Source organism: Pithys albifrons, chromosome Z (assembly GCF_047495875.1).
Source record: "Pithys albifrons albifrons isolate INPA30051 chromosome Z, PitAlb_v1, whole genome shotgun sequence".
Lineage (NCBI taxonomy): Eukaryota > Metazoa > Chordata > Aves > Passeriformes > Thamnophilidae > Pithys > Pithys albifrons.
This window is the reverse complement of record NC_092497.1, coordinates 8,828,333-8,854,538: the sequence shown is the minus strand read 5'-3', so window position 1 is coordinate 8,854,538 and position 26,206 is coordinate 8,828,333. Positions and strand designations below refer to the sequence as shown.

Here is a 26,206-nt window from a genome sequence, read left to right as displayed (position 1 = left end):
TTTATTTACCTGCTTCTTTCTAGCATGTTGTACATTTGAGGTTGTAGAGAGAGTTATTCCTTCATCTCTTTGGATAGTTTGGTGTCGTTTTGCTGCAGAGGAGGAGCTAGGCCTGACCTCATGTAAATTTGGGAATGATGGAACAAGTGCAAGTGAATTTACATGTGATCAAGTTGAGAAGTTGTGATGGTGAGGAAAATAATGCTCATAATCAAGTGGGAAAGCTTGGGGTAAAACCAGGTTTTTTGACAAGCAAGTCAATGTGAGGACTGGTAACAGAGGAAACTCATCAAACATGCCTTGTGTAAAGGTGGATGAAATTGTAGTAATGGTCCTGACCACAGAAGGAGAAATCCAGAGGTGGCAGAGAAGTGAAAGTGATCTTTGATGTCTTTCAGTTCTTGGTGCTTTCTCTGAGCACCTGGCAGTGTGTTGGCAAAAGGGTTTCACTTCTCACAGTGTTTCACTTTGGAAAACCTAAACTGGACCGACCAAATGGCTGATATTTTTCATTAAGATGTTATGTACAGTTAGGATGGTAAAGAAAGGAAAGGGTTAATACTGCCCTAGATACTCCTCTTCCACCTTCTGGAACTTCATGTCCAGAATTGTGTATGTCACTGCAAAAAAGTTGGTTTTTTGCTTTGGTGGACAGTCCTCCTGCTTAAGATGAACCTTGAAAAGTACCATCATCTGGGGGATAAATATAGAAAGATGTTCCAGAATATCTTGGTTTATTTAAAAGATTGGGGTTTTTTTCAGTAAGACTCCTGGTTTTTGGTCTTCTGAATGTGAGCACATCACAAGGAGGGATCTGTACTGAAGGTCTTCTCTTGGTGTGTGTTCAAGGAGTTGGGCTCTGTGGGAATGATACTGAACTCTTTGGTGTTGCTCCCAAAACTCTGACATTAAAATAAAATATATCATAATGCCTTCAGCACATTCTGTAGATGCAGCTTTTCTGATTACACAGTGTATTTCCTTTTATATCACTTGTGGCTTGTAATTTCATCGTCGTGTTTGGTTGTGAGTGTTGTAATGTGATCTGATGAGTGGCACAAGTCCTCCCCTCTAAAACGTTTCTGTGATGGTACTGTCTACTTTGTCCCTCATTGTCAGTTCTAGTGGGAATTAAAAAAAAAAAAAGTCGGTGCCTTTTTTTTATTATTATTTTTTTAATTCAGTCGCCTGTGTTTCCGCAAGTGTGAGAATGTAACTCTCTGCTCTTGCTGGGCTATTTTTAGTCCTCTTGCTGTATCTGGTTCTATTCAAAGAATTCCTTTGGAAGCTGTTCCAGGAGAGCATGGTTTGGTGACGCCAGAGGGGAGGGGCTGCTCAGACAGGGAGTGTGTTCATCTCTGGCAGGAGGTGTTGGGTGTGCAGTGCTGCTTCCTGTGCCACCTTGTTTCCGAGCACCCACTCACTGAGAATTCCCCCTGCTGGGTATTGTCCTGTCTGGCGTCACCTGTTTCTTGATATCATTTGGAGTACCTGGGTTTCAGCTTGAATCTTCTTAGAGTTTGTTCTTTCTGTGTCAACAGCAGTTCATTTTAGGGGCTGTTGTATCAGAGGAAGTAGCTGAAATATGCTTTTCTACAGTTTAATAACCAAAGCCAACAGTTCCCATTACTTGATTTTCCCTGCTCTTTTTTGTTGGTTTGTTTTTTCTTTTGTTCTGACACTAGTGTAATCTGGATTAGCTTTCCTAATAAGCTTTTTTAAAAGTTTCATTTGTTATTTAGCAGCCTTCTTTATTTTTTAGTCTGTGGCATGCATTACTCATCTTGTGGGTAAGCCAGCTGTTGATTGTGCTGGTGGTGATTAATGGGGAGCGATCCACTGAACTTCTTTTGGTTTTAACTGTTGTCTTACAGTTGGTGCAATTGGCCTGCTGGAAGCCTGAAGTGTCCCTGATGGGTGGTGGCAGCTTGTGCTGTGTGTTCTGACACAGCCCAAGCTTTGGCTGTTCTTCAAGTGTCCTGGTGACATTGTCACTGAGAAGTGGGGAGTCGTGCTTTTGAGCAAAGGCACAGTTAGTGCAGGAAGGTCATCAGTCCTGTGCAGCTTTAGTGGGGTACTACAGTCTTATCTGAGATGCTTTGGCCACTTAAATATTTTTTGTTCCTTGTAGAATTGATAGCTTAACCAGAGTGTGACCTGGTATCATAGTCCTTCCATGTATTCTTTGAAGAGAACATCTCTAACTTGTTTAGTTCGTAGTCTGCAGCTGTTTCCTCACCTACTTACATGTGTGTGTGCCCTGAGCTCACCCAGGCTTCCTGCTGACCCCTGGGTTCTCCTTGGAATGGGTTGGAATGCTGTGCAAATTACAGTCTGCACAGGCTTTGCTTGCTGATTCTTTTGGTGGAGGGAGCCACATGAAGGCCTTCCAAGTCATCCAGCCCAGTCTTCCTGAATGAGTTTGTCTGGATTTCCTCCTTTCCCCCTCAGAGGGGCTGCTGTGAATTTCAACGAGCTGGCAGTGTGAGCAAGGCTTGCCAAGGTGGGGAAAGGGTGGACATTTAATTGAGCTATTCCTGTAAAAGGGAAATTCATAGATGACTGGAAAAACATTGAATATTTAGTCATGTGTACAAAATAATGAAGGATTGTTTTGGCTGCCTAAGTTGCTTTGGGGTAGTTTGAGTCTCTATTTTGATGCCTGTAGCTGAATGTCGACATACATTTCTGTGGCTGGGGGAAAAGACTGTATTCTAGGTGAACATAAACTGTGTCAGTGAGACTGTCCTGGTGTTGCTTATACCCTCCTCTTCTTTGGATAGAAACATTTCCACATATGAAGCATCTTATTCAGTGCGAGTTCCTGGATGCTCACAGGTATCAAAGAGGCTGAGCAAGGAGTGCTCCCTCTCCTGTGGGGAGAGGCTGAGGGAGCTGGGGTTGTTTCATCTGGAGAAGAGGAGGCTCAGAGGTGACCTCAGCACTGTCTAGAACTACCTGAAGGGAAGTTCTGGCCAGGTGGGGGTTGGTCTCTTCTCCCAGGCACTCAGCAATAGGACAAGGGGGCATGGGCTTAATCTCTGCCAGGGGAAATTGAAGATCAGAAAAAAATTCTTTCCAGAGAGAGTGCTCAGGCATTGGAATGGCCTACCCAGAGAGGGGGTGGATTCACCATATTCCTGGAGGTTTTTAAAGTGAGATTGGCCGTGGCACTGAGTGCCATGATCTGGTAAAGGAACTGGAGTTGGACCAAGGGCTGGACTTGATGATCTCGGAGGTCTTTTCCAACCCAATCGATTCTATGATTCTTCATTGCAAGTTTCTGGATGCTAACAGGTATCAAAGAGGCTGAGCATGGAGTGAAACATTTGAGGTTACTGTGCTGCCAGAGCTCCTTTCTGGGAGTTGTTTTTGGGTTTTAAAATGCCTACAAGGAATTATTTTTAATTGTTTTGCTTGTGTGCTGTGAGCTTGATCAGGAAGAAGTCGTGCTATTCTGGATCCCAGGAAAACAAATTACAAACCCCTCATTTCGCCTGTGCACCGTTACAGGTGCATGGCTGCTGGAGAGCAAGTTCCCGCTTTCCTTGTGAACTTGATCCCTGTCCGTCATGCTGGATTCAGCAGTTGTATAGCCACATAGTTTTCCACTGGATAAGCTTGTTCAACTGACTCACTGTTTTGTTTTAGAGGCTTTCGTTTGCTCCTGCGTGAACCTACTGACCTGACTTCCCTCTGCGGCTGCAGGATCGTTAGTCCAATTGAAAGGAAGTAGCAATACTTTTTGTGGTTAAGGAGCAGGGGAGCAGGAGTTCCATTTTGGGTGCTGCCCACAGCTCTCTGGTGTTAGATGTGAGCTGGTCCTTGCTTTTAATGGAGTAAACTGTTTGCATTCTGCCCAAACTATGGATTGAATTTCAAATGAATATATAACCAGATTCCAAATGGGAACTGAAACTCTGGTCAGGGTTTTTTTGCCCTAAATTGTGCTCAGCTATTGTCCACTTGTGTGTGAGACTTCAGGAGGGCTGTGCTGGTTCTGGCTGCAGAGGATAATGATTTTCAACCCTGAAAAGTCTGCTAGTTCAGTTTTCCTCAGCTGCAATAAACCTTTCCTTTTCTAAGTACTAGTTAATGTTCTTTTCAAGCCTCTTAGTTAATGCAGTGTATAATTCAGTCACCGTGTCTGTTGTAGGGGAGGACTAGGCTGTGTTTCTGCCAGCTGCTGTGGTTTTGGGAGTTGTAGAGCCTCTAAGTGCCCTTCCACTGGATGCTACTCAGGAAACCTTAGGAGGAAAAACACCAAGGGCTTTACCTTTTCTACTTGTTTTGTTGGTTGTTCCAAACCCAGAGCAGTAGGTATGAAGAGCAGGTTTGCAATACTGATGGTTCTTTCCACTGAATGTAGCAGTGGTGGAATAAACAGTGAGTACATTGAGTATTGTCTTTTTTCTCCTTGTGCTCCTTTAGAATCATAGAATCAGTTGGGTTGGAAGAGACCTCCGAGATCATCAAGTCCAACCCTTGGTCCAACTCCAGTCCCTTTACCAGATCATGGCATTCAGTGCCATGGCCAATCTCAGTTTAAAAACCTCCAGGGATGGGGAATCCCCCCCCCCACTCTGGGCAGCCCATTCCAATGCCTGAGCACTCCCTCTGGAAAGAAGTTTTTCTGATCTTCAACTTCAATTTCCCCTGGCAGAGCTTGAGCCCGTGCCCCCTTGTCCTATTGCTGAGTGCCTGGGAGAAGAGACCAACCCCCACCTGGCTGGAACTTCCCTTCAGGTAGTTCTAGACAGTGCTGAGGTCACCTCTGAGCCTCCTCTTCTCCAGGCTAAACATCCCCAGCTCCCTCAGCCTCTCCCCATAGGCCTTGTGCTCCAGTCCCTTCTCCAACCTTGTTGCTCTTCTCTGGAAGAAGAGCACAGGGTCCATGAACTGAGGTTGGGTGCTGTTCCTTGGGGCTTTACAGACCCTGAGGCATCAGCGCTGCTCCTGAGGAACATCTGACTCCTGCACACTTCCCATTGCACATAGCAATAAAGATGATGGGATGCTTTGGGCAACAGCACTTGAGGGAAATCCATCACACTGATGCTTTGCAGGCATAGGTTTTTTCCTTGTGCCCATGTGGTGCTCCACCAGTAAAATCTGGGCTCACTGTGCCTGTGAGTAGTTGTGCCCTCACCAGGCAATGTCCAGCAGCCTTTTCCCAGCACTTCCATTGTGAGAAATCCTCGACTGGTAGCTTTATGTTTTGAATATAAAAAAGCAATCACACTTTTAAGGTGTTCATGTAGATTTCTGCAGTGTTCTTTATCACAGCTCCTTGTCCAAGGAGTCAAGAAAGCAGCGTATTTGAGATTGCCCCAGGAAAGGAATTGAAACTGCAAGTGTTTTGTTCACTTGATGGAAATGAATAATTTAACTTCTAGAGGAATCTTGAAAGTCAGATGGTATTGCCATGCCTGGTGTGTTCCTGGAAGTTCAGGAATAGGTTTTCTGTGTCTTCAGGGACTCGCAACCCTGTCAAGTCAATTAGTATTGGATGTATTTGTAGCATTTGTGACTTTATTGAGTCTAAAAGGACAAGTTCTTGCTGAAGGAAGGTTGAACCAAAGATCACAGAAAACATGTTATCTTTAAAGATCTGATTTTTGTTTTGATGTGCGTTCAATTGCTCTTTGATTCTTTGCCTTCCTCTTTTCTTTCTAAAATCCAAAGCAGAAACCCAACTAAATGTGTTGGAAAAGGCAATGTATGAAGACCGTGGGAGAGCGTGGGATTTGGTAGTTTTAGGAGGGTTGGGTGTTGAGATTTCAATATTTTGTTACTGCTTTTGTAAACTGGAGTAACTGTTGCCGTTCCATGTCACAGAGTCCTGGGTCTGCAGTTGTGGTGTAGGTCCTTGTACTAAAACTTGCTGTACAGACAGAAAACTAAACAAAAATATTGAGGTTTGGGATGATTTTCCTCTTAAATGCCACTTTTAAGTCTAGATATTTGCTTTATGAAGAAGTGCTGGAATCAGAATTCCTTAGAGTTTGAGAAGGTAAACACACTTGAAATGAACAATTTTTTTAACTACTGATAAAGGAGTTTTCAAATTTTAGTTTTGTTTGGGTTTTGTGGGTTTGTTTGTTTTTAAAGTAGTAAGGAGGACTTTAGTCTGGAGATATGGGGTTAGGTCAGTAAAAAAAAAAGTTTACAGAACTGTCTTGGTTTGAGGGGAAAAACCAAAATGTTTACCCACAAGCGGGGGAGGGGGCCTTCTCCACAATAATCACGCCACTCTTTATCAAATTTAAGAAAAGGAATTTTAATGCAAGATGGATAACTTTCCCTAACTGCTAGAAATATATATATATATATATATATATTTTTATATATATATATATATATATATTTATATATATGGGTATAGGTATAACTATAAACAGACCAGAGTAAACCAATTCCCCAACACCACAGAGAAAAAACAAACAAAACAACAACCCCTCACAACAAGAAGTTTCCTTCGGGAGAAGAGTTATATTTACGGCAGTATCAGTGTCACAGCCCAGCTAGCAGCAGGATGAGTTCCCAGATGAACTCTGTCTCTTGTCCCAAATGAAGAAAAGGAAGCTGAAAGTGGGGAACCGCCGCGTGTCCTGGAAAGCAGCTGCAGACCTCTCTCTCCCAGGTCACTGCCCCAGCCGGGGCGGGCAGGCTGTGACGGTGCAGGCGGTGGTGAGGCTGGAGCAGAGGCCGGGACCCCAGATGCAGGAACCAGGAGAAACAGCTGTGGCGAGGAGAAAAAAAAAGCAGTGGCTCAGCAAGAAGCCCCAGCAGTAGCCAGCAGCAGGAGAAAAAAAACCAAACCAACTTCCCTCCTCGGCAGCACACACACTGCTCCTGAGTTCTGCCGAGCTAAGAAAGGAAAAAATGTCCCCTAAAACGAAAGAGACAACCTGCCCCCACCTAAGCGATCAGCAGTTAACTACTTTTTGTTAACTGCTGGCATGGGCAGTTAGTGGCAGGGGAGAGAACTTACATAATAATTCCAAACTACTACAAGAACTCCTGTGCTTTTTTAATTGTCATGCAAGAAAGTGCAGCCACCTTCCTTACACTGTTTGGGAAGCCCTGTCTCTTCAGGGCGTTCTCTTTTTTTACTAGTCTTCTGTACTAGTGTACAGAAAGTGATGAAAGTATTACTAGTTTCATTTAATGTGTATCTTTTCCTTCAAAGTACAGCAGTTTGGCTGCTGGAGTTTCTGTGTCTGCAAGGTCAGGTATTAAGTGCTGATAAGGGACTTTTGCACTGCACCAGGCCCTGACATGGAAACCGAAGCATCTGCTTGTCTGAGTGTATTTTTTTTTGTCTTTATCAAACATATTTTAATTAAGAGTTTTCTTCCTCCCAGTCCCAAATCTTCTTTCCCCTTTTGATGTGCAGTTAAAATGAAGTTCTTCAGTTTGTGGCATCCTGCTCCCTGCTATGACAGCAGCCTGCCAAACACACTTGGGAAATATGAGGGGTTGGAGAGAATAAGAAGCTTCTTTGCAAGCCAGGAAATGTTCAGCCCCGTCTAATTAATCAATAATATCCCACTTACGGCTCAAAGCTGCAGTCCCTGTGGCACTCTGGATGCAGTGTCTCCCTGCCTCCCCTGTGCTGTCCCTTCCTCCCTCGGCAGGAGGTGTGGGTGGGTGTGAAGCCTCAGCCCTGCGCGGTGGTGTCTGAAATGAAATAACAGTATCTTGAAAGCTCTGTTTGAATCAGGCTGCCAGCTGTGGCTTTGAAAAGACTGGATTGTGTCTCCTGGGTTATAACACATCCTTCTGGCCTGATGGAGACTGTCAGACTGAGTGTGGGTTTTCATGCTGGTCTGAAGCAGGTACAAGCCCTGCTGCCTGTACCTTTGCTGCTTTTTGGTTTGAACCTGGTTTTGCTGCTCATGGGCTGCACAGTCAGGAGGATGGGAATGTCCTTTAAAGACCCTTTTAGGCTGTTCAGGTTGTTTGAGTGCTGTTCCCACAGCAGCCTGGTCCTGATGTGCCTCTTCATCTCCTGGGAGTGTCTCAGACATTTGTTTGCCTTTTTTCTTGAGATGTCCTTTCATCCTGAAGAACAAATGTGACTTAAGCAGTGGTGGCACAGAGGGACATTGAAAAATACATGCTAGGAAAGGGTGAAGAGACACAATCCACTTCAGGAACCACAGGCTGCCTGTAGGCTGGAGTTCAGCATGTGCTTTACAAACACCCAGAAAACTCCTTAATGTATGTCCTGCTGTCCTTTCTAAAATGTGGATTGCAATATTTTGAATAGCTTTGGTGAAATTGGAGAAAATACCATTGAAATGTGTCAGAATTCCTGGGTACCACAATCTGTGTAATTATGATGTTACTCAGAAATGATGAGCAAATTGAGACCCAATGGAGCTATAATTTCTCAGCAGATCTGAAGTCACAGTGTGGTGATTCCAGAAAATCATATTTGAAACTATTAGCTTTTCTTTCAGGGAAGTTAGTGCCCTCTTTTGTGTGCTCTGTTCAGGGTCTTCTTTTCATTGCTCCTTTTGCTAGGTTCAGATTGGGATGAGCAGACTAATACTTGGGAAAGAAGCCCAAACACACAAAAAAAATCCAACCAAACAAAAAGCCAACTCAAAGATGATTATTAGTCTATATAAATTTAAGTTTTTTGATGCTGGCAGTCCAGTCAGTGAGGTTTATAAAACAGATTTTAACACAAAGAGCTCAAGAAGTTCTATTGCAAACTCAACCAGAAATGTCCGTATGTATTTAAAGTATCAGTGAACAACCATGAGCAGATAGTCAGTGATGAGTGTTGAACTTGCTGCTCAGAATGTCTCCACATCTTAGTCCTTTGCTTTCCATAGAACATGATGTCAGGATCCTGTATAACTTCTGTTTTGGCTGTGTCTGGCCTTGAGGGCGTCTGACAGTGTTGTGAAGGTCTGTGTGTTCTGGACTTAGAAGGCAACAAAGTTGGACTGACTGAGGAGGCTGGGAGGCAGATTGGCTTTGGTGAGTGTATTCATAAAGTAGCAGGAACACTGTATTCCAGTTCAGCTCATACTGCAGTCAGTTCCTGGTAAAGGCAGGCCTTTTCTTGTGGAAATATACTGCATTCTCAGGCATTAAAGCATTATTGAATGCTTTAAATGAGACATAAAGAAATTCCATGTCAGGGTTCAATTTTGACCCAAAAGAATGTATTTCTGAAGATTTAGATGATAATGAGTTTAATTGACCTTTTGGTTGTAGATGAGGCCTCTGAGCATCGTGAACTGATGTTTAAACTGAAACATCCCATTGCAGCTTTGATTGTTGAGCATCCTTGTGACTGCCAGTGAGCAGCTGGGTATGGAACACATCCCTGTGAGCATTGTATCAAACACTTCCCTGGGAGCATTATGGTGCCCTGAGCTTGGTGCTGGCAGCTTTTGCACAAAGCTGCTGCCCTGGCATGTTATGTCTGAGCCTTGCTCATTCATTGGGGCTGCAGTGAAAGCACTTTGCTGCCTGTTTGCACATCTCCCTCTGCCCAGGTACAGCACTTGCACCAATTCAGTTGCCTTCAGTTCCAAAAACTTGCCATTTTAATTCCCAGTGTTCTAGGCACAGGAAACAGGCAATTGAACCATGACCATTGGGAGAAACGTCTGTGCCCAATTATAGCTGCTAAAACCCATGCTCATCAATTAGTCCTGTTAAATGCTTTACAAACTGAGAATAACAATATCTTGTTTTCAAAGTAATCTTAATGCTAGAGGATGAACGAGATTGAAAGCTGAGAGCCACAAACAGGATAACAATGATGTGTGTGGGATTTGGGGTTTCTTTCGGGTTTTGTTGTTGCCGTACAACTAACATATGTTTAAATCAAGGTGATAGATAGTTTTATAAATTGTTTCTGTAAAAAGGAGGGAGAAAAAACTAAAAATACTGTCCACAGAGGCTGGATTTAAAAATAAGCATAATCATTTCTCCTAAAAATGAGAGATGAGAAGTAGAGTTGGCATTGGCTGTGACCTCTGTGTGTGTGTGTAGGAAGAGCAGTTTGATGGTAAGGAAAAGAGGAACTGCCAAGTTTGTAAATGTGATTTTTGTGTAGTGTTCTGACTGGTTCAATTCCAGGCATCAAAACAAGACATCAGGTATTAAGGAGTGATAGAGCTGGAGCTGAGATTTCAGCAGAGTAGCAGATAGAAAAGTCTGTATGTTAAATAACTGGGAAAAGCTGTGAGACTTAGATGTCATCTGGAAGTACAGATCTAGACAGATCCCAGTCCACTGTCAAAAATGCTTTCCATCCACTGCATTTCCCCCTTTCCTGTAATGACTGTGATAAACCCAGTAACAGTGTATTAAAGCTGCTTTCTGTGTAGAATTAGTGGTAAATGCAGGCAGAGTTCAAACTACTACATTTATGTATCGTCCGGGCATTGAATCAGTACCAGCCTTAACTTATGTTCTTTTTTTTTCCTTTCAGATTTTCTATTTTGTACATACATTGTTTTGTATATACTGTAAATGATGACTTCGGTGGGCAGTGAACGTACCCGGGGCACTCGGGACAAGATACAGATTTCAACCTCTCAGCCAACACAACCACAGAAACAAGTAGTACAGGTACGTGCCACTGTATCAACTTCTTTGACGTGAAAGTGAATGTGTGGGAATAGCATTTCTTCCCTGAGTCAGTAAAAACTGAAAAAAGATGGGAGGAAAAGTCATGCTCTGTTTTGGAATGGTATGTTTGATTACTTGCTTTAATTACTCACTAATGCAGGACAGAATTTGGTTGTTCACGTTTTGTCTCTAGAGGAACTTTGTGTTCTTCAGAAACATTCCCCATCAGTGAGGAATTCTGTGCCTGTATCAGGATTTCTGTCCTGTGACCTGGCTGTCCTTGGATCTCAGCTCTCCCATCTGCCAGCCTCCTGATGCTACAGGATTTCTGGTTAACAGAGGAGTTTGGGTGGGTGGGAAAAGCTTCATTAGATTCATGCTGTGTTCTACAGCATGATTCAGCAAGTCACAAAATCCTCAACTTCTTGTGCAGTGACCCCACAAAGTGAAATGGAGGTCAACTAGCAGACTAAAGCTGCGTATCTGTTGGATGGGAATTAAGCTCTCACCACACTGTCTGGATTCTCAGCTACAGAGGAGTTGTGTGCTTGTCTGGGGCACAGAGATGCACAAGGTCTCTGCTCCTCGCAACTAATTATCCTCTTGTCAGACACATCTCAGCATTTGATTCAAAAGTTGTCTCAGTTCTCTGCTGGCAGAGTGTGGATCACTCTACGGGTGCTCCCCATGGAAATACTGTTGTTGTGTTCTGGTCTTACCTTTAACATGGTGGGGCTCTTGTTCTGTTTTGTATGTGGTTTTTTTAGTTTTGTCTCCTCCAACCCTTACCTCCCTGTGTGGCAGCACGTTGTATGGTGGGGATTCATGCCAATGTGTGGATTTAGGAGGTGACTTCCAACAGATGAATTTGTTTATATTTTAAAACAAGCAAGGAGTATAGTGAGCAGGCTGGCAGAAGTGGTGGTTTCCCCTTTTTGGATGTGTTCCAAGGGGGATGCTCTTCCCAGTTTTGGGTTTCCTGGCACAAGACAGACCTTGGCAGCTGGGAATAAGTCTAATGGAAAGCTGCAAAGATGGTTATGAGGCTGAAGCACAGGATGAGTGAGTGGTGGCCGAGGGAACCTTTTGTTGAGCCCTAGGAAGGCAAGGCAGGGTTGTGTCAGCTGTTCAGGTACCTCATGCAAGGGTGTAGGAAAGGTGGAAACCAGCTCTCCTCAGAGAGACAGTGGCACCAGCTGAAACGGTGGACACTCCAGCTGTTAAAAGGAAAAAATTGTTTGCTGTGAGGAGTCATGGATTAGGGACATTGTGGGATCTCTGGCTGGCCCTAAGCAGCTCCCCTGATGGGCTGTGCTCTCCCAGTCTGTGGCATTCATTGATTTTAAGCATTAAGTCTTACAGATCTTCTTCTGCACTTTGTCTGTTTATTCTGCTTCTTGCACAAGAGATACTGGTTTGGTCATTTCATTGGGAAGTGTCGTTATTTAATACACAGAAGTTACATTTTAATGCACCATGTTTTTTATTGTTTAGATATCAGATAGACCTTTCAGCTTAGTGAGTCTTTACAGATAACAGAAATTTGTGGATTTTAACGCTTAATAACCACAGATTAATTTTTATAGAATAATGTTGCTTTCCCAAATGGAGATTTCATTGCCATAGTACCACATTGATCGATCAACATTTAATTAAGAAATTACATCAAGGATCTTTTGCATTGCTTTTGGATAATAAATATGTAATTTTATTACAAGATGTGGCCTATTACTCTCATGCAATTTTGTGTTTTGTGCGCTTCTGTTTTCTGGTAATTTGAGCTCTTTAGTTTAAAATTTCCTCTACTTGTTCCACTGAAAAGATAATATATCTTGTAACATTGAATAAAGTTTAATTGTTTTTAAGATGCTACTACTTTCTTACTCACAATTGAAACTTAATTATACTGTCTTATAGGACACTACAATGTTACTTTCAACAACAGTGCTTTAAAAATAAAGAACCATCACTTGCTAGGGAAAAAGCCAGAACTTTTTGTAACACTGATTTGGTGTTTGTGTAGTAAACGCATCTCATGGGCTTTTGTTTCTGCTTTTTTTTTTTCTTCTGAATCTTCAATTCCATCTGTCTCTAATCCACTGGTGTAAATATTAGGGGTATTGCACCTACTTGTTTCTAAGCTTTCTGCTTACACAGGAAAACTGAAGATAGTGTCTCATATTTGTCACTGTTATAAAATTGGTATGTTTTTGTCTTTTCATAGAATCACAGAATCGATTGGGTTGGAAAAGACCTCCAAGATCACCAAGTCCAACCCTTGGTCCAACTCCAGTCCCTTTACCAGATCATGGCACTCAGTGCCACGTCCAATCTCAGTTTAAAAAGCTCCAGGGATGGGGAATCCACCCCCTCTCTGGGCAGCCCATTCCAATGCCTGATTACTCTCTCTGGAAAGAAGTTTTTTTCTGATCTCCAACTTGACTTTCCCCTGGCAGAGCTTGAGCCCGTACCCCCTTGTCCTGTTGCTGAGTGCTGTTGTGCACATGGGAAAAAAGTTCGTTTACAGAAGAAATTATTCTTGATGGCTTCCTGTTTTTTGGTCAAATATGCCATTATGTCTCTACAGAAATTACATTGTCTGAATATTTTTACTCTGGGTATCTTAAGATCTCTTCACTAGCTTAAAAACTGCAGTTTGCCTGAGGAGGCTGTAGGCAGAACTGGGGAGTTCCAGAGCAGGATCTCCCCTTGCTACCCAGAGGAGTGACACATAAGACTGTCAGCATGGCAGTTTGAGAGTGTGAAGTAACATGGAGTGAGAAGCTGTGTTACCAACACCAGTTCTCTTGGAACCTTCTCTCTGAGCACAGTGAATGTCCCTTCCCTCAAAGAACCGGGACAGCTGCAGTAATTTCTCAGCAAATAAGCAGCTGGTGGTGTATGCTGGAGTAGTTTTTAGGCTCTTTTCAGCTTTTATACTTGATCTCCTCTAGAGCTTGCATTTGTGGTAAACTCCACAAGCCAAGCAGTGTGTGGCCGATCAGAGTTTCATGTGTGTCTCTGCAAAGCAGGATGGCAAAAGATGGGATTCAGCCACCTGCCCACAGTGAATCCTTTCAGGCAGGAGTTTCAGTGGATGAGCTGGGCCCTCTTTCAATGAAAAAGCACATCTACAGCTCATCAGCTCGCATTTTGGGTCCTGACTTTCTTCAGTTTCAGCCTTCTCTACATGAGAAACCTCTTCTGTTTAAGCAGGAATCAAGTGAGGTCCTGGATCTTGTAGCACACACCTGTCTTTGGTATTTTCTCAGGAGTGCAGTTCAAGTCGACTGTAGATGCCACACTGTGAAGAGTGGCCTGAGTGATGTGAAATCTCTCTTAGAGTTGCCTTTTCTCAGGGTCAGCCACACTGAATTTATGGCACTTGGCTGCATCTATCCATTTTAGTCTTCCAGCTTTTGGAGAAGTTGCCAGTATGGATTTGTGGTCCAGAAATGTTACAAAAGCACCAGATACTTCATCAATAGCAAGTTCCTGAAGCAGTTTTCAGAAACCAGTGCTCACTTACAAAAACAAAAAAGTGCAGCTGTTCATAGGCAGAGTCTTGAGGCATGACTCAGTCTCTGAGTGCTCATAAAACTGGAGCTGGGTTATTGGGAGAGTGGTGGAAGGTGATGTGAGCAGGAATCCTCAGAGATGTGGTTAATTGAGAAATACCATTGCTATTTGGTTACGATAAAACTCTTTGCTCTGCAGTGGTAGATCCTATATAAAATTAAAAGCATTAATACTAAAACCTAGTCTTCTGTGATAAATTCTATAGTATGATGTAGTTGTCTGGTTAATGTGGTGTTGTTCAACAGTGTTTCAAACAGATTAGAAAGTGTTGAAGTTGCTTCTCTCCCAAATACCATTTAAAACTATGAAGTGGTCATGGAGAAGATGTTAATCCCTTCCCCACAGCATCCCTGTGTTTGTTGTGTATGTTGTATCTGGAGCTAAAACTCCAGATATACAGTTACCTTTTGTGTGATGTATTGGATGCCTTTTGTGTGATGTATTGGATGTTATCTTTTTCCAGGCAACAGCAGAACAGATTCGCCTCGCTCAGATGATCTACGATAAGAACGATGCAGATTTTGAAGATAAAGTAAAACAAGTATGTTTCTTATGGTACAGAGTTTTTTTGCCCTGCAATGAAGTGTTCTAAAGCTGGCTTACATTTTGGAGCTAGAGCATCTGCTTCTGGTTTAGATGAAACCTTTTTCAAAAGGATGTAAGTTTAACTAGGAAAAGGTGCTCTTATTGCCCTGTCAAATCTGTTTACAAGAAATTATGTGGTACTATAACTCTGACTGTATAGTTACATTGGTGTATTTTACTTTGTAGACAAACCTTTAAGCCAAAGTTCCTTTGGGCTGTTGTGTTTTCCACAGTGTATCTCTCTAGTATTGTTCTGATTCTTAATGATTGTCCAAATAAAAAGCACATTCAGCATGTCCACATGTACATGCACATGATAAAATTGTCACCTGTATAAGCTCAGTTTGCTGATATCATGGAAGTTTTTCAGGAAAAGTAAAAATCTAATCATAACTTCAAGGTGAATCAGGGTATTATTTTAAAAAATAAATGATCTGAGCTTGTGGATCTGTGTATGCATTAAAACGACAAAATTACACTGTGTAAATGAAAGCTCACACCATTTCCTCTGCCTGGTGAGTGGTGGGTGTTAGATGATCAACCTTATTATAGCTGAAATTATTAATTCAAGCAGTTCTGACAGTCTGGATCCCTGTTCTGCCGTGGGTATTGGTGATTTTGTCCTAATGAACACATCATAAGTCATGGACAACCCAGGAGTAGGTTGTCACCCATAAGGAGAGAAGAATTACCTTGAATGCATTAATGCAGCAGAGGAGTGGATTTCCTGATTTCTTTTCCTTTATAAAACTTCTTCTGAAGCATTATTAAGTGCTTTTTATTGTTCTTGTTATAAACTAGTTCTGTCGCTGTGCCAGGAGTGAAATCTTGTACTTCTTGAAGCCAAAGGACCCTCAGTAGCATTTGTAGCTGTGATGGTGGGAAGGAGAAAAATTAAGTTCTGCATAGGAAATCTCCAGTATTTTACATTCTACATACGTATTTCTAGCTCCTGTAGGTTTTTTTCATTGGATGAAGTTGCTGGATGCCCAGTGATGGACTGATAATTTCTGTCCCACACTCCTCAGGATGTGTGCCACACATCCATAACTCAGAACTAGTCTCCTTAACCAGCCATCACTTAAGGCTCTTGTGTGGCCTTGTGCTGAAATGGATCGAGGGAGCCAATCTGTCTGAAAATAACCTATTTCTTAGTCTGGGTGTTTTTCCAGATGGATCTGTTCTCTGCCATGTCTTACCTTATGTGTGTTCTCACAGTGGGATGTGGGATAAAGAGGGACATGATTGGTGGGGAGAGAGAGAACTGGAACTGTGCTGGTCCATTATATCTTTGCCCTCATATACTGCTCTATCTGAGTTGACAGCATTTGTTGCAAGCTTACAGTAATTAAAAAAAAAGATGTGAAAGAGTGTTTCCTTGATGATCAATTCATTTGTACTTCCTCCTGTTTCTTGTCTGAGTCCCCAGCAGGTCTTAAAATGTGGATTCCTTTACTCAGGGTTTTAGTTTACTCTGACATGGTCGTTGTGCACCTTGTAATCTGTGGTGGTACTAGCTCTTATGTTCTTAGGATGATAATGTTGATATTTTAACATGTCTGACTTTTACTGCCAGCTTATGGAAGTGACGGGGAAGAACCAGGATGAGTGCATAGTGGCACTGCATGATTGTAATGGGGATGTGAACAGAGCAATCAACATACTGCTGGAAGGAAGTTCAGACACGGTAAGGTTTTACTTCCATGTTAAACTGCTCCTTCTGTTTGCTGCATACCAAGCAGTGTGTATATAACAACAAATAATGTTGCTTAGAGCAATTTTTTTATCCCAAGAGATACTAAGCAAATGTGTTTTACTGCAGCTGAAGTTTTTGCTGGAGGGACTTCTTACAGTTTGTCCAAGGCAGTAAATTAGATTTCATCTCATTGGGAAAGGAACATGGACTTCCTTTACTGATGATGAACATGGAGTATTTCCTGTAATTTGTCAGGGTGTGTACTCTGGCTTATGTTAATGAGGAAACTTACCCCTCACACCCTAAATCTGGGACACTCATGGTTCTGACCAAGGGGACTTGCTTTTCTATCCCCTTTTCATTTTTTTATCAGAGTTGAGGTCTTCTAAAATACAGAAGTATATAATTGTGAGCTAGCTGGCAAGTTGGGACTAGAAGAGAGCATTTCACCTTGATAAAACCTGCCTGGGTAATGTGCCACTTTTGTGTTCTCTTGTACTTCTCATATTGGCCATTTTTTAGTTGAAAGTAGTTTTCTGGTTGACTGTTAAATGCTTTCTTACTTTAGCAAATTGTTTGACGTGATCACAACATGAAAAAAAACTTTCTGAACTGATTTATGAACTAGAATTAATGTCAATATATTCTGCTCTTTTGACAAGTCCCTCTGAACCCACTTATCTCTGTAGAGAAAATGCAACTCAGTAAGAAATACAGAGAACTTAAAGGGCTCAAGGAGGAAAGAGTATTAATTGAAGGGTGTGAAGAATTTATTCTTTATGGACTTTTCTGGACCTTCAACTGGAAGGGTTTGTTTTAAGGCCATTATACTCGAAAGCAGTTTAAACATGAATTTGATGTAAATTAAAACCAAGGTACCACTGGTTCTGAATGCAGATTCCCAAATCTCTTTTTCTAGTTTCATTCTTCTCTGATACACTTGAAGTTATTTTCAAACCCAATTTGAAAGATGTGTCTATGCAGTTGGAGGAACTGGAACAGTAAGCAGTGATAGCTAGAATGTCTATTTATAGTTTATTTGGTACTCAGCCAGTTTTGTCTGTCTTTTATTTCTTTGGGGTTTAATGCTGTGATCTTCAAGGCTTTATGCTGTGTTGCCTTGGTTTTCATGAAGACTTTTCATTTGCAGCAATTGTGACAGTGGCTTTGGGTAGATAGAGGCTTGTGAGTGAGGGTAGAGAAGGACGTATCTCTTTGCCCAAGACTTGCATTCATTTAACTTCTTACAGACCTAAGATGTATTTTATGTCTAACCATGTTTTACTTACTAAACCTTTGAAGACAGAACAAAGGAGACCTTTCATATTATTATTCTTTCCATATAAGAAGAGGCCCAGAAGAAGACTTCTGTTATATATTTTCTAAGGTCAGGCCCACAAGTGTCATTTGGGCTGCCTCAGGCATTGTCTGCTGAAATTGTAATCACTTACCTCCCTTAGAAACAGAGACAGCTTTGGTAGTCTGTGATGGGTCCCCATGCCCAGAGGTAGCACCATCCTCTGTCTTAAAGGACATGCCCAACTTCTCAGGGCCTTCCTCAAAATTGTATTGTGGGAAAGCATGGATCTGATGCTTTCATAGTCATCCTTTTACTCATCATTCCTGAGTCATATCAAAGCCTACACAGGAGAGGCTGCTTCCTCTTCAGCTTTGCAGCCTTATCCGGTTTTGGATAGAAGATGTTTTGGCACAGTGAAATAGTGCCCATCAGTGCCCATCAGTGAAATAGTGGTGTGTTTTGACCTGTCTGGACTGGGCTCTTCAGTTGTCAGTGCAGGTGTTCCCTGTGTGAAGCTCTAGGAGTGTTCATTGCAGTTACACAGGCTGCGTCAGATGCAGCCATGTCATACAGTTACTGAGGGAAGCAGCTTTCTGCCTCACTGAAAAGGTGATGTTGCTCAAACATGTTGGTTGGTGCTGTTGGTCAGTGCTGTGCTCACCCCAGTGGGTTTATGGCACTGGGCAAATTGGAAGAGGATTTCAGCCTGAGAGAGTAACCATTCACTCTGTTCTTATCCTCCCCAAGGGGCCCCTGCAACACTGAGTTTCCACTTGTAAGCTGCCTTTCTGCCTGCTCTCCCTACGGCATTGGCCTAGAATCATAGAATCGTAGAATCAGTTGCTTTGGAAGAGACCTCCAAGATCATCAAGTCCAACCCTTAATCCAACCCCACTTTGATTGCCAGATCATGGCACTCAGTGCCACGTCCAGTCTCACCTTAAAAACCTCCAGGGTTGGAGAATCTGCCACGTCCCTGGGCAGCCCATTCAAACGCCTGACCACTCTCTCTGTAAAGAACTTCTTCCTGATATCCAACCTAAACCTCCCCTGGCAGAGCTTAAGCCCATATCTTCTTCCCTGGTTGCCTGGGAGAAGAGACCAGCCCCCACCTGGCTAGAACTTCCCTTCAGGTAGTTCCAGACAGTGCTGAGGTCACCTCTGAGCCTCCTCTTCTCCAGGCTAAACACCCCCAGCTCCCTCAGCCTCTCCCTATAGGACTTGTGCTCAAGTCCCTTCTCCAGCCTTGTTGCTCTTCTCTGGACCTGCTCCAGCCCCTCAATCTCTTTCCTGAACTGAGGGGCCCAGAACTGAACACAGTACTCAAGGTGTGGCCTCCCCAACGCAGAGTACAGGGGAAGGATCACTGCCCTGGGCCTGCTGACCACTCTATATTTGATCCAGACCAGGATCCCATTGGCCTTCTTGGCCACCTGGGCACACTGTTGGCTCATGTTGAGCTTCCTGTCCCTCAGTCCCCCCAGGTCCCTTTCTGCCTGGCTGCTCTCCAGCCACTCTGTGCCCAGCCTGTAGTGCTGCAGGGGGTTGTTGTGGCCAAAGGGCAGGACCTGCACTTGGCCTTATTGAACTTCATCCCATTGGAATCAGCCCATCTCTCAAGTCTATCCAGATCCCTCTGCAGAGCCCTCCTGCCTTCCAGTACGTCAACACTCCCTCCCAACTTGGTGTCATCAGCAAATTTGCTAATAATGGACTCAATTCCCTCATCTAAATCATCAATAAAGATGTTAAACAAGGCGGGCCCAACTCTGACCCCTGGGGACACCACTGGTGACTGGCATCCCCAGTTCTAGGCAGCTGGGACTACGCTGGTCATGGCCCTGCTGGGGGCTGCTGAGCTGCTGTCAGTGGAACTGAAATGAGATGAGACAGGGCCTAAAATTACTGATAGACAACCTTTTTTTGTTCAGTACAGGTGCTTGTCGGAGGTCATGGCTTTAGTGCTTCACAACAATTTGCATATGGAAATACTCTGCTTAAATGTCTTACCTGGGCTGTAAGCTCCTAGAGATGGGGACATGTGTGCAAACCTATCTGTCATCTTAATGTTTTAATGGTTGGTAAATAATACCTTTCTTCTTCCTTGCTTTGCAGCTATGGCTCAGTAGACTAACCATGCAATTGCATAATATAGGAGTTGCAGTGCTATTCTTGGCAAGTGTTTTAGTCCTTTTATTTACAACTCCTACAGATACTCCTATGGATTCAACACCATGCTTGAATTTATTTTAAAGATGGAGTTTAATATTAAAACAAAAGCCTTTTGTTTGGACCTTCATCTTTTGTCTTGTTTAGACATAGTTTTTCCTCTATTTTACCCTGTGTGATGATCTATAGCTGTTAAGAGAGGATGGTCTGGCTTCTCATGCCCCCATTTTCCCAAGCTGTTTTTCCGTCATTCTTTCTTCTGGAGCTAAAATTCTAGTCTATCTGGATAATAGTTGTTCTGTTTTCTTTTTTAGTTGTTTTTTTTCCTTTCTTAGGCCATATGCATATTCTCAGCAATCTTTTGCTCAATGATACTTAGAAAGTTTCTTTTCATTTCCTTGATTGAAAAAAGATAGCTCTGTTCACGCTCCCTTGCTAAATTTGTGAATGTAGTTGGGTGGGAAACTGCTGCTTGCTTCCTAGATGTCCTGTGCTGTGGTCGAATTCAGGCTTCCTTGAGCCTGCTATAGCCAGAAATACTTGGGATCCTCACATGCCCTGAGACAATCTAACTTCTAAAACATGTCTCCTTCTCATCTCTTCAATAAAGTACAGCCTGTGTTACCATTTATATCAGTGAAGATTTCAAGGTTTTACATATGGGATATGCAAATACCTGTTTGTTTTTCCCCATGAGCTGGAGGGGTGTGAGGTGGAATGTGCATTGAGAGCTGTGTCTTCTGTTTTGACTTTTTGTATCTAATTCTATTCTACCCAAATAGACCTCTTGGGAGACTGTAGGGGGAAAGAAGAAAAGCCTTGGAAAGGAAGGTTCAGAAAACAAAGAGAACAGAGAGAAACGAGGGGACAGAGAAGTGAGTCGCGGACGGGGAAGTTCCAACAGACGGGGAAGAGGAGGCAGCCGTGGCCGAGAGTGTATGTATAGGGGTTCATTTTTAAAGATTTAGACACTTTTCTTGCAGCTGGAGCTCAGTGAGTTAAGAGCAAGTGCTTACTGGAGCAAAGTCCATCTGGCTGTAGCTCAGCATTGAAGGGATCGTTGTTTGTGCCACAGGTATGCTTGATTTGTCTGTGTGACTTTGTCTTGGAATGGTCTGTACTTGTTCAGAGACAGTTTAAGTCTCTGTTCTTGTTTGGTGAATTGATCTTATAAAAATCGTTGTTCTTCATGTAAGTTCTAGAATTGACTTTGTAAGACTGCTTGAGAGCAAGTATGTCACTGCATAGCTGATACACTTTGTGTTTCTTTTAATGAAAAAACTATGCAGCTTTGACTCCATCTCCTTTTATGAGTGGGATGATTTTTAATGTCTAGCATATATTTCTCGCATAAACCAACCAAATGTGAGTTTCTACAACAGACAAAATTCATTGTTAGTTCAAACATTTAAATCTTTGTTGCAGTTGAAGTATTACATTGTACAAGAGCAAATTGATGTTTCCAAGTTAGATAGACTCACATAAGATTGTGTTGGATATACCATTGGATTGCTTTTCATCTAAGTTTTATCAGCATTATCGAAGTTCTATAAGGGCTGTACACCACTCTGAGAAATGGGAAAAGAAATCAGAATTGTGTTTTGTTTTCCACTACAAAGCAAAGGAGGAAAAATATTTACAATATTAACCAACTCATCTAATTGGAATATATTCAAATATTGCGCCAGTGTAGACATTGTGAGTCTTTGTAGGACAGAATAATGTCAAGATGAAAAAATATCAATAAAATCAGCAGCTATGCTTAGAAAAGTTGAAATCAGATCCATCAAAATGGAAGCAAGGGACAAAGTTTTTACCTGAGACAATTGCTGCTTGTCTCTTTCTGTAAACTGCAATTAAAGATATTTCAGATGGTTACCAAATCTAGATATTTTCTTCCCAGCTTTATGTCCAAGCGTTGTTGGTTTTATTTTTGCCCTTGGAATTTGCACAGTACAAAATTTCATCAGTGTTTTAAGAGGCCAGTCTTTTTTTCCTTCCTCACCCCTCTTCAGGGGCCAGCAGTTTTTCAGAGTACCTTGTCAGGAATTTTCCACAAAACTGTTGAGTTGCTGTGCTTTTTTAATTTCTTGCTATCACCCAGTTGTCATTCCTCGGCTTTAAATACAGAGGAGAAGTCTTTTGAGTTTCTCTGTTTCTGCAGGGATGTGGCATTGGCAGTGCAAGAGCTGGCTATCCCTTATTCTTTCGCTGCTGTCAGCCAGTGCATTATCAAGGAATCATAGGATTAGGCCCCTGTATTTCCTACCTCATTGAAGAGATGAGACTGTAATTAGTTAAATAATGTAGCCTGCAAAACATGGTACTTGTAGATGTGTGCCTGTTGAGGGACACTTCCTTTCTATTAGATATTTTGCTTTTTATTTGTCCAGCACGAAGTAAACACAACTGCTTCTAGCTATACCCCCAAAGGAAGAGGTGGCTGAGGTCCAGTTTAAAATCTTGCCTTTTCTTTTGGGGTTCAGGTTAAGCAGGTGGCTGTACTGTCTCATGCGTGAGGCTCTAAAGCTTCTCTTAAGCTGTCCTCTCTCCACAGTTAGAGATGAAGAGAATGGAGTGGACAACAACCAAGGAGAGAGGCCTTCAGACCGTGGGAAACGCGGCCGTGGGAGAGGTGAGATGGAGGAGCTGGTGTGGGACTGGCACTGATTTCATATCCTGAAATGGAACTTTCCTGTTCATTTATTTAAACACTTTTCCATGAGCATTTTTTGGTTATGCTTTGATTCTATAAGCACTTCAGCCACCTTGAATTTGGGTACATCCCTATTCCTTATCCCTTACCATTCAGTGGTCTCAGAACCACTTAGAAAAATTGACCCAGATCACATGCATGGTAGTTTCTTGTGTAGCAAGCTGCTGTGCCCTGACTGTGGAGATGGGCTCATGCCAGGGTTCTGTGAGTGGGAGTGCACTGGGCTCCTGGGGATGTACCTTGGCAGCAGGGAGAGCACAGGATTCCATCTGTGAGGCTCTCAGGGAAGGGTTTGATGTGTACTTGTGCTGTTTCTCTGGGGTGGATCTGGTTGTCAGGCTTGCCTTCTGTTTTGGGTAGCTAATCAGAGAAAGTACAAGCCACCTTAGAAACTTCTTGCTAAGAGAAGGAATTTGGCATGGAAGTGTTGATGAGGAGATCTGTGGAAGAGAAATACTGTGGAGTCTTAGTTACAACTCTGATCCTATCCTGTAGAAATGATGGGATAATGGATTGGATGTGGAATCAAGCAATCATGGAATCATAGAATCGATTGGGTTGGAAAAGACCTCCAAGATCATCAAGTCCAACCTTTGGCCCAACTCCAGTCCCTTTACCAGATCATGGCACTCAGTGCCACGCCCAATCTCAGTTTAAAAACCTCCAGGGATGGAGAATTCACCCCCTCTCTGGGCAGCCCATTCCAATGCCTGAGCACTCTCTCTGGAAAGAATTGTTTTCTGATCTCCACTTAAATGTCCCCTGGCAGAGCTTGAGCCCGTGCCCCCTTGTCCTATTGCTGAGTGCCTGGGAGAAGAGACCAGCCCCCACCTGGCTAGAACTTCCCTTCAGGTAGTTCTAGACATTGCTGAGGTCACCTCTGAGCCTCCTCTTCTCCAGGCTAAACACCCCCAGCTCCCTCAGCCTCTCCCCACAGCACTTGTGCTCCAGTCCCTTCTCCAGCCTTGTTGCTCTTCTCTGGACCCGCTCCAGCCCCTCAATCTCTTTCCTGAACTGAGGGGCCCAGAACTGAAAACAACACTCAAGGTGTGGCCTCACCAACGCAGAGTACAGGGGAAGGGTCACTGCCCTGGGCCTGCTGGCCACTCTATATTTGATCCAGGCCAGGATCCCATTGGCCTTCTTGGCCACCTGGGCACACTGTTGGCTCATGTTGAGCTTCCTGTCCCTCAGTCCCCCCAGGTCCCTTTCTGCCTGGCTGCTCTCCAGCCACTCTGTGCCCAGCCTGTAGTGCTGCAGGGGGTTGTTGTGGCCAAAGGGCAGGACCCGGCACTTGGCCTTATTGAACTTCATCCCATTGGAATCAGCCCATCTGGCAATGTGTAGTTGGCTTGGATTTTCACAGGTTGGGGTGGAAAGAGGCTTGTTTTGCCTTAGAGTAGGAGAAAGAAAAATGAGTGACCCTGGTATGGTGTAGATTGTGCGTGGAAGTGGGTGTTAAATGAGTTAAATTGACAAAACGTGTAGCAGAGCTAATGCACTTAATAAGTACTATCTGACTCAAATTCTGCCTTTGAAGGACTTGTTTCTCTTGGGAAAATCCTGTAACAAGTCATTCATGGATAGGCACATCCCACTTCATTGTGTCCAGATCTGCATCCTGAAGGAGTGGAAGGATTCAAAGAAGTAGCTTCCAGAGGGTTGTGAGAATGTCTTGGTTGTGCCTGTGCATCAGCAAATGCCAGCTGGTGTGTGCAGAGGTAGCTTTGCAGAGGAGGGTGTGGTATAGTTCACAGCTACAGTATTTGGTGTGTTAACTCTTTTAATCAATAGAATGTAAGTCTTTCAGTTATTTGTTTTCGAAAATGATCCTTTATATTCAAATTATAAAGGTAGGATTTTTTTAATTGTTTGGTGAAACTCAAGGGGTTAATTGCAAATGCAGTCTGGTTTTGCTGTGTAACTTTATGAATTGGACACTACTTTTGTTGTCAAAACTGTAGCATCCTAGATGAATGTCATATATCTCAAACTTTGTTGTTAGATCACACTGACCTATCTGACTGAAGAAACAGAAACAACTTCAAACAATTTGTGTCCACTGGCTTATTATACATAGTATTATTGTATCTCTCTACCAGATATTTTAGACTGTACATTCCTGTGAGCAAAGTATCTTAATGAAGTGTCTATGATAAACCTGTTGAACAACTACAGGATCATTATATTACAAGTGTGTGTATTCTGTGGTAGGAAATACCTAATTAATTTTATAATGCAAGCCCTTGAAATCTACAGGGAGTTGGATAAAGCTGTTTAATTCAGTTCCCATCATTTCAGGGATGCATGAACGTCTTTATTTGGGTATTAGTAGAAATAATAATAAAAAGCTTCCTGCCATTTCATTCAGTGGTCTTTCTTTTCTGTTATACTGAGTAGTCAAATGTGGGATAACATACTTCAGCTGAAAGTAAATAGATTGATGGCAATGATCACAGAACCCTTTTTTAGAAGTGTTTCATGCAGAGTGTCTGTGTCCGTGCGCACATGTGTCTGTGTGTGTCTGTGCGTGTCTGTCCGTGCGTGTCCGTGTGTCTGTGTCTGTGTGTCCATGTGTCTGTGTGTGTGTCCATGTGTCTGTGTATGTGTGTGTCTGTGTGTGAGTCCAGGCATTGGATACTAAATAAGGGGTCAGCTAATTATCTGAGCAACACAGTGTCTCTATTTTAAGCTGCTTTCCCAGTCTGGCGTTGCGTTACTAGCTGCTCTCTGGGGAAAGATTTGCTGGGTCATCATATTACTGCTTCAGTGTAGAACAACCTGATTTTAAGAAATGAGAAGCACTGCAAATACTAGAAATGGGATTGACACAGAGATGATAATGTGCTGTTTACGAAAAGCCCTGATGCTGTGGCAGTGGCTTCATTGTGCAGTAGATCCCCCATTAATTAATGACTGTGTCACCTTCTTTGAAACCTGATGAGGTAGTAGGTACAGAGACCAAATACCACTGACAGCTGGTATGCAGGACATCAGGATTTGAAGTAGATACAAATTGTGGAGCGCTGAACAGAGAGCAAAAATGTATCACAGGATGTGTTACAGGACGCATCTCACCTGTAATTGTAGCCCTTGTTAAACCAAGGGTGTAAACTTTGTATGGAAAAGGCTTAAGGCAATGTCTTGTTTTAAGATGCCTTTCTCCTCTGTGTTTCTTTTCAAAACTAACTTTCTTGAATGACCTTCATTTGGATGTAAGAAATACTGTAATGGTGATGAAAGTAACTGCATGAAAGTGATTATATTTGTTGGTATTCCAAGGATTTGCAACCGTCTAGAAGGAATCTCTTGGAGAAATTGTGGTTATGTCTTTAGGATTGTCAGCTCTAGAAACATCCCTTCATTTGTGTTTCAATCAGCTGCCGTCTTACATACGAGATGAGAAACTTTACAAGCACAGGTCCTTTTTATGTGGCTCTTTTTCCATGTTCTTGCATCTTCAGTTCTAAGGTCAGGTCTGGTTCTCCCACTTCCTCCACCCCACATTGAAGAGGATGCAGTAGGGCTAGAAAAGGCTTGTGAAGGTACTGGAACT

At 42.8% G+C, this 26,206-nt stretch overlaps 1 protein-coding gene across 4 annotated transcripts in view; it reads left to right on the top strand.

The window, feature by feature from the left end:
* UBAP2 (ubiquitin associated protein 2) overlaps nucleotides 1-26,206 on the top strand; it is a 151,004-nt gene that overhangs the window by 12,527 nt on the left and 112,271 nt on the right. For all 4 annotated transcript variants that reach the window (XM_071580539.1, XM_071580538.1, XM_071580537.1 and 1 more), the window contains exons 2-6: nucleotides 10,466-10,605; nucleotides 14,648-14,725; nucleotides 16,346-16,456; nucleotides 20,717-20,870; nucleotides 22,492-22,569. In XM_071580539.1, the coding sequence (XP_071436640.1) occupies nucleotides 10,507-10,605; nucleotides 14,648-14,725; nucleotides 16,346-16,456; nucleotides 20,717-20,870; nucleotides 22,492-22,569 (520 nt within the window). In that variant the 5' untranslated portion in view covers nucleotides 10,466-10,506. The remainder of the gene's footprint in view (nucleotides 1-10,465; nucleotides 10,606-14,647; nucleotides 14,726-16,345; nucleotides 16,457-20,716; nucleotides 20,871-22,491; nucleotides 22,570-26,206) is intronic.